The 12,971-nt window shown below is 37.1% G+C and overlaps 3 protein-coding genes across 6 annotated transcripts; 2 read left to right on the top strand and 1 right to left on the bottom strand.

Annotated features, from left to right (window-relative positions):
- Window positions 1-228: 228 nt before the first annotated feature.
- Window positions 229-4,058, bottom strand: LOC140840202 (probable myosin-binding protein 4). 3 transcript variants are annotated; one of them, XM_073207405.1, is made up of 4 exons: window positions 4,040-4,058; window positions 2,256-3,498; window positions 821-2,124; window positions 229-603 (listed from the first exon to the last, which is right to left on the bottom strand). In XM_073207405.1, exons 2-3 carry the CDS (start codon window positions 3,376-3,378, stop codon window positions 860-862), a joined length of 2,388 nt encoding a protein of 795 aa, XP_073063506.1. In that variant the 5' UTR covers window positions 3,379-3,498; window positions 4,040-4,058; the 3' UTR covers window positions 229-603; window positions 821-859. The 3 variants fall into 3 exon arrangements, with proteins under 3 accessions (XP_073063506.1, XP_073063505.1, XP_073063507.1); XM_073207404.1 differs by lacking the exon at window positions 4,040-4,058 and adding an exon at window positions 3,853-3,936; XM_073207406.1 differs by lacking the exons at window positions 229-603; window positions 4,040-4,058 and adding an exon at window positions 3,853-3,937 and having other exon boundaries at window positions 610-2,124.
- Window positions 4,059-4,622: 564 nt separating this feature from the next.
- LOC140840204 (iron-sulfur protein required for NADH dehydrogenase, mitochondrial) lies at window positions 4,623-7,727 on the top strand. Its single transcript, XM_073207407.1, has 8 exons — window positions 4,623-4,777; window positions 4,866-4,998; window positions 5,407-5,529; window positions 6,017-6,114; window positions 6,258-6,384; window positions 6,597-6,682; window positions 6,950-7,075; window positions 7,289-7,727. The coding sequence occupies exons 1-8, from the start codon at window positions 4,625-4,627 to the stop codon at window positions 7,457-7,459; spliced, it is 1,017 nt and encodes a 338-aa protein (XP_073063508.1). The 5' UTR covers window positions 4,623-4,624; the 3' UTR covers window positions 7,460-7,727.
- An 803-nt stretch (window positions 7,728-8,530) lies between these two features.
- LOC140840201 (uncharacterized) lies at window positions 8,531-12,181 on the top strand. Of its 2 annotated transcripts, none has more exons than XM_073207402.1 (5): window positions 8,531-9,158; window positions 10,220-10,470; window positions 10,561-10,852; window positions 11,200-11,352; window positions 11,463-12,181. In XM_073207402.1, exons 1-5 carry the CDS (start codon window positions 8,787-8,789, stop codon window positions 11,901-11,903), a joined length of 1,509 nt encoding a protein of 502 aa, XP_073063503.1. In that variant the 5' UTR covers window positions 8,531-8,786; the 3' UTR covers window positions 11,904-12,181. The 2 variants fall into 2 exon arrangements, with proteins under 2 accessions (XP_073063503.1, XP_073063504.1); XM_073207403.1 differs by having other exon boundaries at window positions 8,534-9,158; window positions 11,499-12,181.
- Window positions 12,182-12,971: the final 790 nt, after the last annotated feature.

The following is a 12,971-nucleotide window of genomic DNA, read 5'->3' as shown; positions in this document are numbered from 1 at the left end:
ACAATGAATTTCTCAAGTATTATGACCTAATATTGATCCATTGTGTGATACATATGTACCACATGAGCTAAAAATCAAAATTTAAAAGGTTTTACAATACTTACCATGGATTTTTACGACAACTTATGTTAACTATTTTTTAAAGTGGAAACAAATTAGTTGTTATAGAGTCCATTATATGTTCGCACCTTCGCGAGTAACAATTTGATTCTTATACCTTGTATAAAACAAAAAAGTAAGTCAGAACTACCATCTGCAATATAACCAACAGGACATACACAGCAATGCACATCAAAGGCATTACCAATTTGAGAAGAACAAAACGTCAACTCCCAATCTATTCTCATTTCCAACTCAAAAGACCAAAAAAATCAAATCAAGAAAATGGAATCCAAGATACAGAAAATTTGATTCTGTATGTTCCATCTCTGAAGCACACTTTCTTCCTCTACTGGAAAAACTATACATGGCGCAAACCCAAATATCGTAAATCACAGTCACGTTAGGCAGATACCTAAGATTCATCTTCATCACCATCTCCACGCTTGGATTATGTAGATTGCTCCCCTCTGTTTTCATCCCATGTATTCAAGATTTTGAAAACTGGAAAGTAAGAAGAGATCCATGAAATTTATATCTTAATATCTCTGTTATTTACAGCTACTTTTTTTTGCAGTGTTTCAGAAAATATGGACAACTATTTTGAGTAGAATGCAGCTCATTGAAGAACACATTTTTTCATGGATTAACAATAATTTTCCAAATCACGGGATTGAAACATATAAACTAAAAAAATAAGTCAAGGTTAGGAAGTAGTAACTCTGTAAATGAGAGAGATGCAGCCTCAGAGGATTAAAAGTCATCTTTTATTAAATTCGACTTCTCGCAACTCTTGTAGCTGATGAGCTATTTCCTGAATTAAATTCAATCCATCCTTCCCGTTATGAAGCAAGTCAGATATGTGCTTGAGGAAATCTCGGTCAGTCTCAAGTGCATCCAACCTCTGCTGAAGTTCTACAATTTCCTTCTCAAAAGCATAAGCACCATTCTCTAATGGTTTCTCTCTTTTCCCTGAAACAAAATCATTGTCCTTGTCACGATCCGGATTCCCATTCGAAGGATATATACTCTTTTGCTCAAATGAACCATTATCTTCATTTTCTTGACTTATTGATGTCTCTCCGGTATGAGGAAGATTCCCAACCTCGTTTTTTATCTTTTCACCATTTTGAGCTTGATGGATCTTTTTTTCCAACTTCTTCAAACATTTCGAGATGTAGAGTTTTTCATCCACAAATTTCGAGGCAGAACCATCCATGGCTGGGTTACACGTTCCATTGGTTTTTTTAATATTACAAGATCTCGAATCTCTAGAGGTGCCAGGATTGTTTTCTTTATCGACCCCTAATGATTCATCACCATAATTGTTTCCGTAGAATTCTAACTCTGCTTCCAAGTCCTGCAATTCCTTCTCCTTTTCAGCAATAACATCATTGGCTCTTTCCAACGCCTCCACATCATACTCTGCTTGTTCCTCCATCATTCTTAAGTATTGCAACGCCTCCATGTGAAGCGACGCTTTCTCCTCCTGTAGTCTAGTGATCATGGCCATGGCTTCATTTGCTGCAACTGCAGCAGCGTTTCTTTCTTCCTCCAATTCCTTGTATAAAGAATCCATGAAGATTTTATCCTGCTCAACCTGTTGTTTTAGTCGATCAAGCATACTTTTACCTTCAATGTCGTCATCAACAGTTCCCTCCAAATATTCAGGTTGGCTAGTCTCATTTGCCTGATAAGAGGAATCCTCGGGTTTTCTGAATTCAGCATGTTCGTTATGAGCTGCAGGACTTCTATCTGTCGAGGACAAGCCTGCATCAGATGTAGAGTCTTGTGGCAGGGACTTCATATTTTTTTCATTTTGATCAGAGTCACAGGCTTTAATTGGCTCAACGGGTTCTAAGCTTGATAATTCTTTATTTTCCATTATGCCAGTCAAAGCATCAGTTATATTCTTTTTATTTGACTCTAATGAATGAGTATCTTCTGCAGAAGTTCCTGCAACAGCTTCTATATGCTTCACCGTAGATGTATATCTTTTTTCCCTGCTTCCTTTGTCATTTAATTCTGCAAATTCAAATTCACTTGTTAAATCAACCACAAATGATATAATGATCATGTTTGTTATCTTTCGAGTCATTTCTAGTGCAGATAGACGACGTGTATGCTTGTGAAATAGGTTAAGATGGAGAGATTACGCTGCTTGAGAAATGACGAGGTGTTAGAAGTCTCTGCAGGCACATCTAAAGAACCTTTTCCAACACCCAGTGGTTGGGAATCGTTGTCTAATGAAGCTAGCTCTGGTGTCACAAATGTGCTTGGTTTATTATAAGCTTCTGCCCAGTCAAGCTCTCTAAGACCGTGCTCTATGAATGTTTCTATTGATAAAGAACTGAAATCCTTATCATCACTCAAATCAAGCAGATTTGGTAGATCAAGAACCGAAGGTTTCACTTTCTCATCCTGTGTTATAGGTGGACCTTTTAAGCTGGATTGAACATTATATTCTGGTTTACTTTCAAATTTACAATGACAACTTGCATTTCCTTCTTCATCATCTTCTGAGAATAAGACCTCAGACTCGGAATCAGAGGAGAATTTCAGCTTCGTATAGCCCACATGAGACAGCGTATCAACACTACTTCCCAAAGCAGAATGGTGTACCATTGGCCCTGAGAATTTCTCTCTTAATCTCTTCAAGCTATCCCTACGACTAAAACGACTCCGACCTGGTACACGAGGCAAAGGAGGCTTCAAATTGGCTTTAGAAGCCCCAAGACTAACTGGAGAAAACCCGAGTAATCTTTCAGCATTAGATTTAGCTCTCCATGTCTTGTTGCAGCAAGAACACGTCCTACGTCCTGAAGAACCAAATCGTATGTTCTTATTCAGCATTAAGTTTTGGAGAATGGATCGTTCTACATCAACCCACAGCTTACCAACTAACAACCTATATGATTCAGAATTAGTTTTTTGCTGCATAATAATGGGCATAAAACATTCTTCACACATCCCATTGACATCGGCAAGACTATTGTGTATAGAACAAGGCACTAGAGATGACATCTCTTCGCTGTGGTTTCTGCATAATAAACTCCAATAGTTTCCTGGTTTCTTTTTCCCCGAAACAAGATCGAGCCTCGAGCATAATGGACAGGGAGCTTTGAGCTCACAGTATTGAGCAAATTTTGTGAGCAAATATGAAAACGCCGCGCCCACGAATAGCAAAAATATCAAGAACCACTCACAAGCTGCGGAGGACAATAGAGTCATGAATCCAGGGGATGACCTCTTTTTCACAGATAGAACCTCAGCAGCCATTACAAGAGTATGACCCCCAACATTCACAAAAATCAAATCCCAAATTGCCTCCCACTCTTCCTTAATTTATAAAAGATTAAAGACCCTTCCACGGGAAATCATCAAACACTGGTTCAGCGACTGTGGCATTAAAAACGACGAAAATGAATAAATAAAACAGGAATCATAAAGCAAAAAAATTAGTAAAAAGAGTCAATATTAGATGCAAACCATGAAATTTTTATGTCTCCAAATCAAGAAAATTGCAACCCATTCGTCCAAATGGCATAGGAATCAAAGAACACTCAAACCCATGATTCGTGCATTAACAAACAGATTCATGATCTCAATTCCAATCAAAAAAGAAAAAGAACCCTAAATTGTAATCAACCAATCATGTGAAGACCCATTAATTGAACCAACCAAACATCAATAAAAGCGCACATTGCAAGCGTGAATCACAACGATAATCCAAATCACAAGATGCGTGGGTACCAGTGTTCGTTGATGCAAGAGTGATGAAGGGAAAAGAGAGAGAAGCATGAAAAGGAGATGAATATATAATGGAAATGGGTGTGACCACTAATTACGATTATCTGCCATGAAAATGATTATGCAACCATTAATGATGCAAGAAAATGAAAAAAAAAATAGTGGGATCGTTGTCCCAGAAATAACTGACCGTTGAGACCAACCGAATTTCAGGTTTCCCAGGTTGGCAAATAATCCTTGTATATGTCATCCTATGTTTCTGGGTTTTATTCCACAGTTAAATTTTATTTATTTATTTGTGGATGAGTAATCAGGAGAATCTAATTGGTGTCGTACTCCATTAACCCGAACACTTTTTTGAAGGTTTCAACCATAAATTATTGATCGAACTCGAGTTAGCCCGTAAAAAAACTAATAAAATTTTCGAATTTCGAATCGAATTTGATTTTAAATATATTTATTTCAACTCGAATTTGAGTCTTAAAATTTTCTTCATATTAAGTTCAATTTAGTTTGTTTACACCACTTGAACTAGCTCGATTTTTTCAAGCATCAATCAAGGATGTAGCTAGATATTATTAAATCGCTCTAAAATTTAAAATGTAAAAATTTGATCGATCTCAAGTTCGAGTGAAAAAAAATTATATGACTCGATTAGACGGAACTACTCGAATTTGACCAGGAACCGGACGAATTTTTGGGTCTGTGGCCAAAGATTATTAAAGACCATCTTGTCAAAATTTGGGCTGATCTGGTAACAAAATCTTATATAGCCATGTCTTCTTTGCGATCGACAGCCCAATATCATTTGAATTATTTCTTGCATCATCGGCGATCTTGGTCCGCCACCTCTATAGATTGGAGCCGTTCGGATTTTATTGCAGGAAATTTAGCAAAACCCATGAACCGATTACCAAGAAACTTCACTGTACGTGATATTCTCTATTTGAATCCCATTCCTCGTTTTTTCTTGTATTCAGAACTGAACAGAATTGGCTGTTGTCTCGATTTTCAAGCTCGGGGGCATCAGGGGTTTTGCTGTTCTAGGTGCAAAAGGATCCCATTTACAGAGTTTGAAGATCGAAGGGATTAAAGACATTATAGCTGTCGCTTCTGGCAAAGGCGGCGTTGGAAAGTCCACCACCGCTGGTACTTCAGGACCATTTTTGTTTCATTTCTTGAAACATGGTTTGCTACAAATTTGGTAATCTGGCTTTTATATATTGCTGTGCGGTCATTCCTACATGCTGTCTGGGCCCTGAGTACCTGGATTTTCAGGAATCCAGCAGGAGTCCGATGATCACATAAGAGAAATGAGCACAGCAAGTTATCTTGTTGGGTTTGGTTTGCCTCCTTCGAATATAGAAGAAGTTTTTGAATTTTTACACGTAATTTTCTTAAAGCTCGTTTCTTGCCCCCTTTAAAATAAGAATGGTTCATTGGATACGCTTGATGGATTTTCTGGGTCTGCCCCTGCACTGTGCATTTGTCGTGAGTGAGCTTATTTGTTTGTTTACATTGCCATTATATTATTTAATTTATGTGGTACATTTGTAGTTAATTTGGCCGTCTCGCTAGCGCACAAGTGTCAGCTTAAAGTCGGGCTGCTGGATGCCGATGTATATGGACCGTCAATTCCGACAATGATGAAACTCCATGGAAAGCCTGAAGTGAGCGCAGGTGGTGCTTCAGTGTCCTAGATGCTTAGTTCTCGCTTACCCGTTTCAATTAAGTAATACGTGGGATTTGAGGAAGCAAAGGAACCTCTTTGGTAGCTAATTTAATGGCATTTTCATATGCTGGCATCACAAGCCCACTTTCACTCTTGAACCAATCTTGTTACACAATTTCTAGAAGTTTCGGCAATTAGAAATTTTTGCATCTTTTGTGATATGGACCAAGAAGCTCTTACTTTATATAGTTTTCATGTCAAATTGAAATATTGATCAAGTGAATATAAAATCTTCTTGGAGGACGTTTAAATGTTTGTTTTTGCTGCCTTCATCTTTTTTATTTAGAAATTCTAAGCCTGCTACTCTCGTAATGTTAGTAATCCCGATGTGTGTAGGATTGTGCTGTCTTTGAAGATTAGTTAGCTGGAAGTGCTATTATGTACTTTTGTGATTTTGTAATTTATGGGTTGCTTTATAATCACACATCTTTACAGATAAGAAAATGATCCCAATTGAAAACTACGGGATCAAATGCATATCAATGGGATCTCTTGTGGCTGAAGGGGAAGCAATTGTGTGGAGAGGTCCTATGGTAAGCCTCACAGATGTGACCTATAGTGTCTTTTGTTGTGCTTCCGATTGGTTAGAGAGGGCTGCTGGTGAGAAATAGTTATGTTATTTCTAGGATTGGTACTACAATTAATAAGCAATTTTAACCACTCTCAATTGCTTCAGGTCATGAAAGCACTGGAACAGATGACAAGGGGAGTTGATTGGGGGATCCTCGATATTCTTGTGGTGGATATGCCCCCTGGCACTGGTGATGCCCAGATATCCATCTCCCAGAGATTGCAATTATCAGGTTAAAACTTGAAAGTGTTATTTTCCAGAGTCACCCTAAAACGTATGTTTGGAAGCACTCCGTGACCAAGTTTTTAATTAAGGATCGTGTAACTTTTCTCCGCAATGATTTATATGATGTGAATACCACCTGTTGGATATGGCAATGAGTTCTCTTGTTAAGTTGACTTCCATTCAAACATCCACTATTTTGATCATTTGGAATTGTGGCAGGATCACTAATTGTTTCAACGCCACAAGATGTTGCATTAATTGATGCTCGAAGAGGTGTTAGAATGTTCTCCAAAGTCAATGTGCCGGTATAAATTTGTTTCTCGAGCTATAGTAGTTTGTATTTGTGTGCTCCTTGAGAGGGAACCCAACTGCAACCTTATCATTTTTCCAAAGTCCGAGAGACTGCCAGACTGGGGAATTCTTCAAACGCTTATCATAATGATTTGAATCAAATAGATAAGCAGATTACATCCATCAACAAGTCCATCAATCGAATGAACAGTTCAATCTTTGTTAGTCGCTACTATTAATTTGAAACGTATTTTATTCTCTAGTCACTGTTGTTCTTACAGATTTTAGGAATTGTAGAGAACATGAGCTACTTTCAATGTCCCAACTGCAGCGAACGTCACTATATTTTCGGCAAGGGTGGGGCTCGAAAGACGGCACATGAAATGGGTTTGAAGTTTCTTGGTGAGGTATTGTTTCCACATTCCCCTTGACCTGTACTCTTGCATGCCTATCCTGTCAGCAATTCTCTTCTTAAACTCGATATAAAATACAGTGACAAATATGCAAAGTGGAAGCAAGCACCAGACATTGATATTAATCATTAGACGTCAAAGTATAACAATGTTATTGGCTTTAAATGTGTTTTGACTTTTGACCCGTTGAATCAATCGGCTTCCTAGATACCATTGGAGATGGGAATCAGAAGCGGTTCCGATGATGGTGTCCCTGTTGTGATATCCGATCCCGATTCTTCTACATCCCAAGCCTATGATGATGTGGCTCAGAAAATTGTCAGCAGACTCGAAGAACTGACCAAAGAGCCATTCTTGCAACCGGAGATTAACATATAAGATACGCAGCTTACGCAGCTGACTTCCGACAATCTTCTATGGCTTCAAGACCTTAAAACTCTGTTTTGCCAGACATGATTTTGGCGTTCTTCAGTGGTTTCGTGTCATGTTAAACCAAAACTTTGAACTCTTGGAAACTAAATGTATGTGACAGTGACAAATTTGAAAATTTGCACAAGGCCAAGTTGCATCTTCATAAGTCGAAACGTATTGGTTTTGTTTTATGTATACAAAAAGAATGCAGTGTAGTTTTTCATTGTTTGATGAAGATTCTGGCATTTGGTGCTTCGAACCTCGGCGGGCTGATTCAATTATCGCCATTGATCTAAATCCGATTATTACCAGTGATCTAAATTCGTGAGTTTCATACTTTTATCTCACATAAAAAAAAATTGGGATAATGGTGAATGTTGGATGGATCTACCGCTTGAGGTAGAAATGGGGAATGAAAAGTTACTTGAAGATGTGCATTTTAGAACAAATTAAGTTAAGCTTAAAAAAAATATTAAAGCTTCATTAAAAAGTTCGAATTTAATTAATTTGTAACAACATATTTCAAGTGTAAGGGAAAAAGAATCTGAAAATGGATTGTTTTCGATTTGTTAAATAAATAAATAAAACTAAATTATCAATCATCAGGCATCACATTCGTTATTGTTATAACATCCAACACCTCATAAAAAATCGTAGAGTCCACATACCACATACACATTACATTAACACATCTATTCTCTCACATTCATTTTAACATTCACACTCATTATTTATAGGTCCGTTGTCCACTCATTCATCTTATTAATACTTTAAATTAAATAAATTCAATTTCAAATTTTTTAAGAAATTAAAATTATTATTATTTTATATTAAATAACATTAAATAAGAAAAATCATTATATGTGTGGAGCCTGCGTTCAACAACGGTTTGTAAAAATCCGTCGTAAATATCAAATTGTCGCTAAATGTCCAATAACATATGAACGTCCCCTTTTCTATCTAATATTTTATATTTGGTTTTAGATTAAAAAAAGAAAAGAAGAGAAAAACAACGAAATTAAAAATAAAATATTTAGGAATCGAACCTTATTAAGTAAATTGGTCTCAGATTCTAAGAGGAGAATCCAAGCTTTCAGGCTTCAGCAACGGTGGAGCTGGAACAACACTTTTGAATGGAAAATTCGAAGCCTCTTTGCTGCAATTTGTAGTCGTCTATATTCCCCGCGAATATTTGCATGTTCGTCAACTTGAATTTCCATTGATTCACCTTCCCACAAGCATTCCACCAAACACTGCACGGTTATTTTTTGCGATCACGTCTTGCCAATTCTGGATGCATAATCACGTTACCCTATCTCTTAATACCAGTTATGTCCCTTTTTCTTCACACCCAAAAACCCTCCAGAACCCTAGATTAAATCCCACTTCGAGGGGCGAAGGTTTCGGTTTTTATTGTCATTCGTTTTTGAAATGCAAGGGATTTAGAATCCCGGTTCACAAATGGCGCCGTCCTAGTTACTTGAGCTACGGAAATGGTTCTGTCGAGGATGAGACGATTATAGGCTTTGGGGTGAAGGAAATTGATGTGGCTACGCTGGGGAATCTCTGTGTTGATATTGTGCTCAATGTCCCGAAATTGCCTCCAAAACCTTTGGATGAACGTAAAGCTTACATGGAAGAATTATCCAACTTGTCTCCTGATAAGGTTATATCGTATACTGTTTTAAGTTTTTTGCTACATATCGGGATTTTCAACAGAATAGCTCATCTTTAAAATTTTGGGTCAGTTCTTATTCATATATCTAAATATTGAAGCTGTGACCATTTGATGATTGCATCAAGCTCGAAGTTTTAATTTTGTTGCAGTTATTAAGTGCTACGATAGTATTTTTTTTTAACAATACTGATGTAACCCTGTAATCACAGGGCTTAGATGATATTTTTTTCTCAGATATATATGAAATCTTGATGGCATACTGAATTGAGTGGAAAGGGTTAGGATTAGGTCGGAAAGTGTTGATCTTGGAGCTTCCCAAACAGCTGTTATAAACATCTCTGGCCTTGAATATTATTATCTCAAGAAGAGAGGAACTGTATTATTCTATATCCGTGAGCAACTTTTAGGATGGCAATTTTGATTTTTTTATAGATTAGCTCATGTCAGGGAAAGAACCTAGCTGCAAATGCTATCTATTACAATTCAATCTTATATAAAGGGTAGCAACTATAATAAAGAAACAGAGAACTAATAAAAAGAAGGGTAGTGAAAATTGTCTCAAATACCTCACCTTTAATGACCATTAAATTATGTTTCTGATAGCAGTTAGTTAAAAAGGAAATGCAGGGAAAAGTACGGGATTCTTCAAATAGGAATCCCCACAGCCTTACTTTAGAAGTTAAGACAGTTCTAATCGCTGAGTGTTCGACACTGGCGTGACATGAAAGTTTCATTTTATCAATCTCATTCTAACCTATGTTGTATTCACATAATCATATTACTTGAACAAGTTAACTGTTCACTGGTTTTTTTCTGAAACTCTCTTCGCTTGGTTTTAAGTTTTATCGTTCTAGAGCTGTTGACAAGTACTTGAATTATGGAACACGTGTTAGTTAAAGACCAAATAGTTGTGTATCTATCTCTTCCTTCCAACAGTTGGGACTTTTCTTTGAGATTTCTCTATTCATCTTTTCTTCTCTCTTTTAATTCATTCTGAAATACTTAACTCATCATCATTTGGGATATTGATTATTAAGTTCAATTGATAGCGATACTGGGAGGCTGGTGGCAATTGTAATGTGGCCATAGCTGCAGCTAGATTAGGTCTTCAAGTTGTTTCTATCGGCCATGTTGGTGATGAAATCTATGGTCGTTTCCTCTTAGATGTACTTCACGATGAAGGAATCACTATGGTTGATATGAATGAGCAGAATGATGTCATTGAGACTCTACACACAGCATATGAGACTCTTCTATGCTGGGTCTTGGTGGATCCCTGTCAGAGGCATGGTTTTTGCAGGTATCACAATCTGTCAAAAATGTTAGCTGTTGTCCATTTGATTAACATGATAGATTCTTTATAGTGAAGGAGCTTCCATTTCCTTTTCAGTCGAGCAGATTTTAATGACGAGCCTGCGCTTAGTTGGATGAGCGATTTGTCCTCTGGAGCAAAGAAGGCTATAAGAAGGTCCAAGATCATTTTCTGCAACGGTTATGGGTTTGATGAACTTTCCCCTCGACTGCTTATGTCTGCTTTGGATTATTCTGTTAAAGTGGGAACATCGATCTTTTTTGACCCTGGGCCACGAGGAAAGTCCCTTGCTGTTGGAACGCCTGAAGAACAAATGGCCCTTGATAAGTATTTAAGAATGAGTGATGTTCTTCTATTAACTTCTGAAGAGGTGTGAATTCTGATGTATCATTATTCCACACGCAGCATTATAATTTCCAGATCAATGCGTCAGTTCTGATTATTTGAACTCTGTTCATTTAATGATTCAATTAAGGACTGTAGACTTGCTATTATTCTTGGCAAGTGCTATATGAAGTGGACGCAGCCATTTTGGTTCTTGGTTTTGTGTTATTTCAAGCTCTAAACTCTTGTTTATTTTACTTGTTCCATTACTTTTGTTTGTACTCATGTGCAATCTTTCTGACGGAAGCTGTCTCCTTATTCTCATTTTTTCTTTCTTTCTTGTTTAGCTTTCCTTGATCTATTAACTATGATTGGTAATAAATATGTGGCTAGGCTGAATCATTGACTGGCTCAGATGATCCAATTTTAGCTGGACAAGAGTTGCTTCGGAAAGGAATTCGCACAAAGTGGGTGATAATAAAAATGGGCTCAAAGGGTTCAATACTAATCACCACTTCAAGTATATCTTGTTCTCCGGCATTCAAGGTAAAAAATTTCATCGTGTGCACGGTACAGTTCTCCCATATTATTCTCGTCTTCTCCATTCTGTCCCTTCAAGTTCTGTCTTAAAGTTTTTTTGGGTTCTGGTATATCAGGCTTTGGTGATCCTTGTCTCCTCAATATTTGGACAGGTGAATGTCATTGACACTGTTGGGTGTGGAGACAGTTTCGTGGCCGCTATTGCATTTGGGTACATTCACGAATTACCTTTGATATGTACATTGACAATTGCTAATGCAGTAGGTGCTGCAACTGCTATGGGTTGTGGAGCTGGCAGAAACGTTGCGAAAATGAAGCAAGTGATGGAAATCGCAAGGGAATTCAACCTCAACGAAGATGACCAGTTTTGGGAGGAATTGCTTGAGGAACATCATGATGCAGAGGAAATAACATTACTCACGAAAATGGTCGTGAATGGAAGCAACAAATGGCTTAAACGCGCTTCCTTGCAGAAGGTTGTCTGTGAACTCCTACCTAAGCTTGAATTATCGCAGACAAAGCAGGTCGGAGCATGTTGCTTAAAATCTTCCTCTTAAATATAAGTATACCCCGGACACCTAACTGAGCTACATGGTATGGAAAATCAATAATTTTTTACTTCTAAAGTAAGAAGAGTACCACAGCTTCGACCGATCTTGTTCTCTTGATTGCTGCCAGACATTTTTTCGATACGAGTATCAGGCTTGTTTTATCATCGGCAGCACCATTCAGTATTTGATAGAAGGGTGTATCAAATTATTCTTGTACAATTGTATTCTATCCCAGCAGGTAATGGAAGGTGTTAACCTGTCCAGATTTTTGAAGAATCCACAAAGATACAAGGTCAGATAATTTATAATTCTGTGCTTTAGATAAATTCATGATCCAATATGCACGGGTCTTACATGTTCCTGATTGATATAATTCAATATTTCACCTAAATAATTTGCATCCCATTTTTTTTCCCTCTTTAGTTAAAGTTCTGCATGATTTTACTAACTCAAAATCCAAAAAATAACGCGTAGTTACGCCCTTATTTTTATCATCTCTTTTGTTTTAAATTTAAACTTGCGTGTTGAGGCAAACCATCGGCCTAAGTAATAAAATTCAATTTCTCCACTAATTAGACGATTTAGTTACCCCACCCAATTTGAAACGGTGTAGCGTGCCGTGTGCTTTATATAATGAATTTGTTGGGACACAATTATATTTTGTGCTTGCTTTTGTTTCTTGTTCCTCTTGGTTACGAAAAAGGGTTTTGTACTATTTTGACGAACAAATAAATCAACGTGTGTTTGAGTAAATAACACGTGCTAGAGAAGTAGAATATTTGTTGAATAGAGATGAGTAGGATTTTTGTGGGACGTTCTCACGAATCTTTATCTGTGAGACGGGTTAATCCTACCGATATTCACAATAAAAAGTAATACTCTTAGTATAAAAAGTAATATTTTTTCATGGATGATCCAAATAAAAGATTTGTCCCACAAAATACGAACCGTGAGATCGTCTCACACAAGTTTTTGCCTAATGAAAGATGTTTTACTTGTTCAGAAATCTCTTCGATAAAATGCGAATGTAGTTGTATAAATCTCTTTCATAGTAATATTAAACCAAAAACCCTC

This window comes from Primulina eburnea, chromosome 8 (assembly GCF_022965805.1).
Source record: "Primulina eburnea isolate SZY01 chromosome 8, ASM2296580v1, whole genome shotgun sequence".
In the NCBI taxonomy this organism is placed as follows: domain Eukaryota; kingdom Viridiplantae; phylum Streptophyta; class Magnoliopsida; order Lamiales; family Gesneriaceae; genus Primulina; species Primulina eburnea.
Note: the sequence above shows the minus strand (reverse complement) of the source record. Positions and strands in the feature narration are given on the sequence as shown.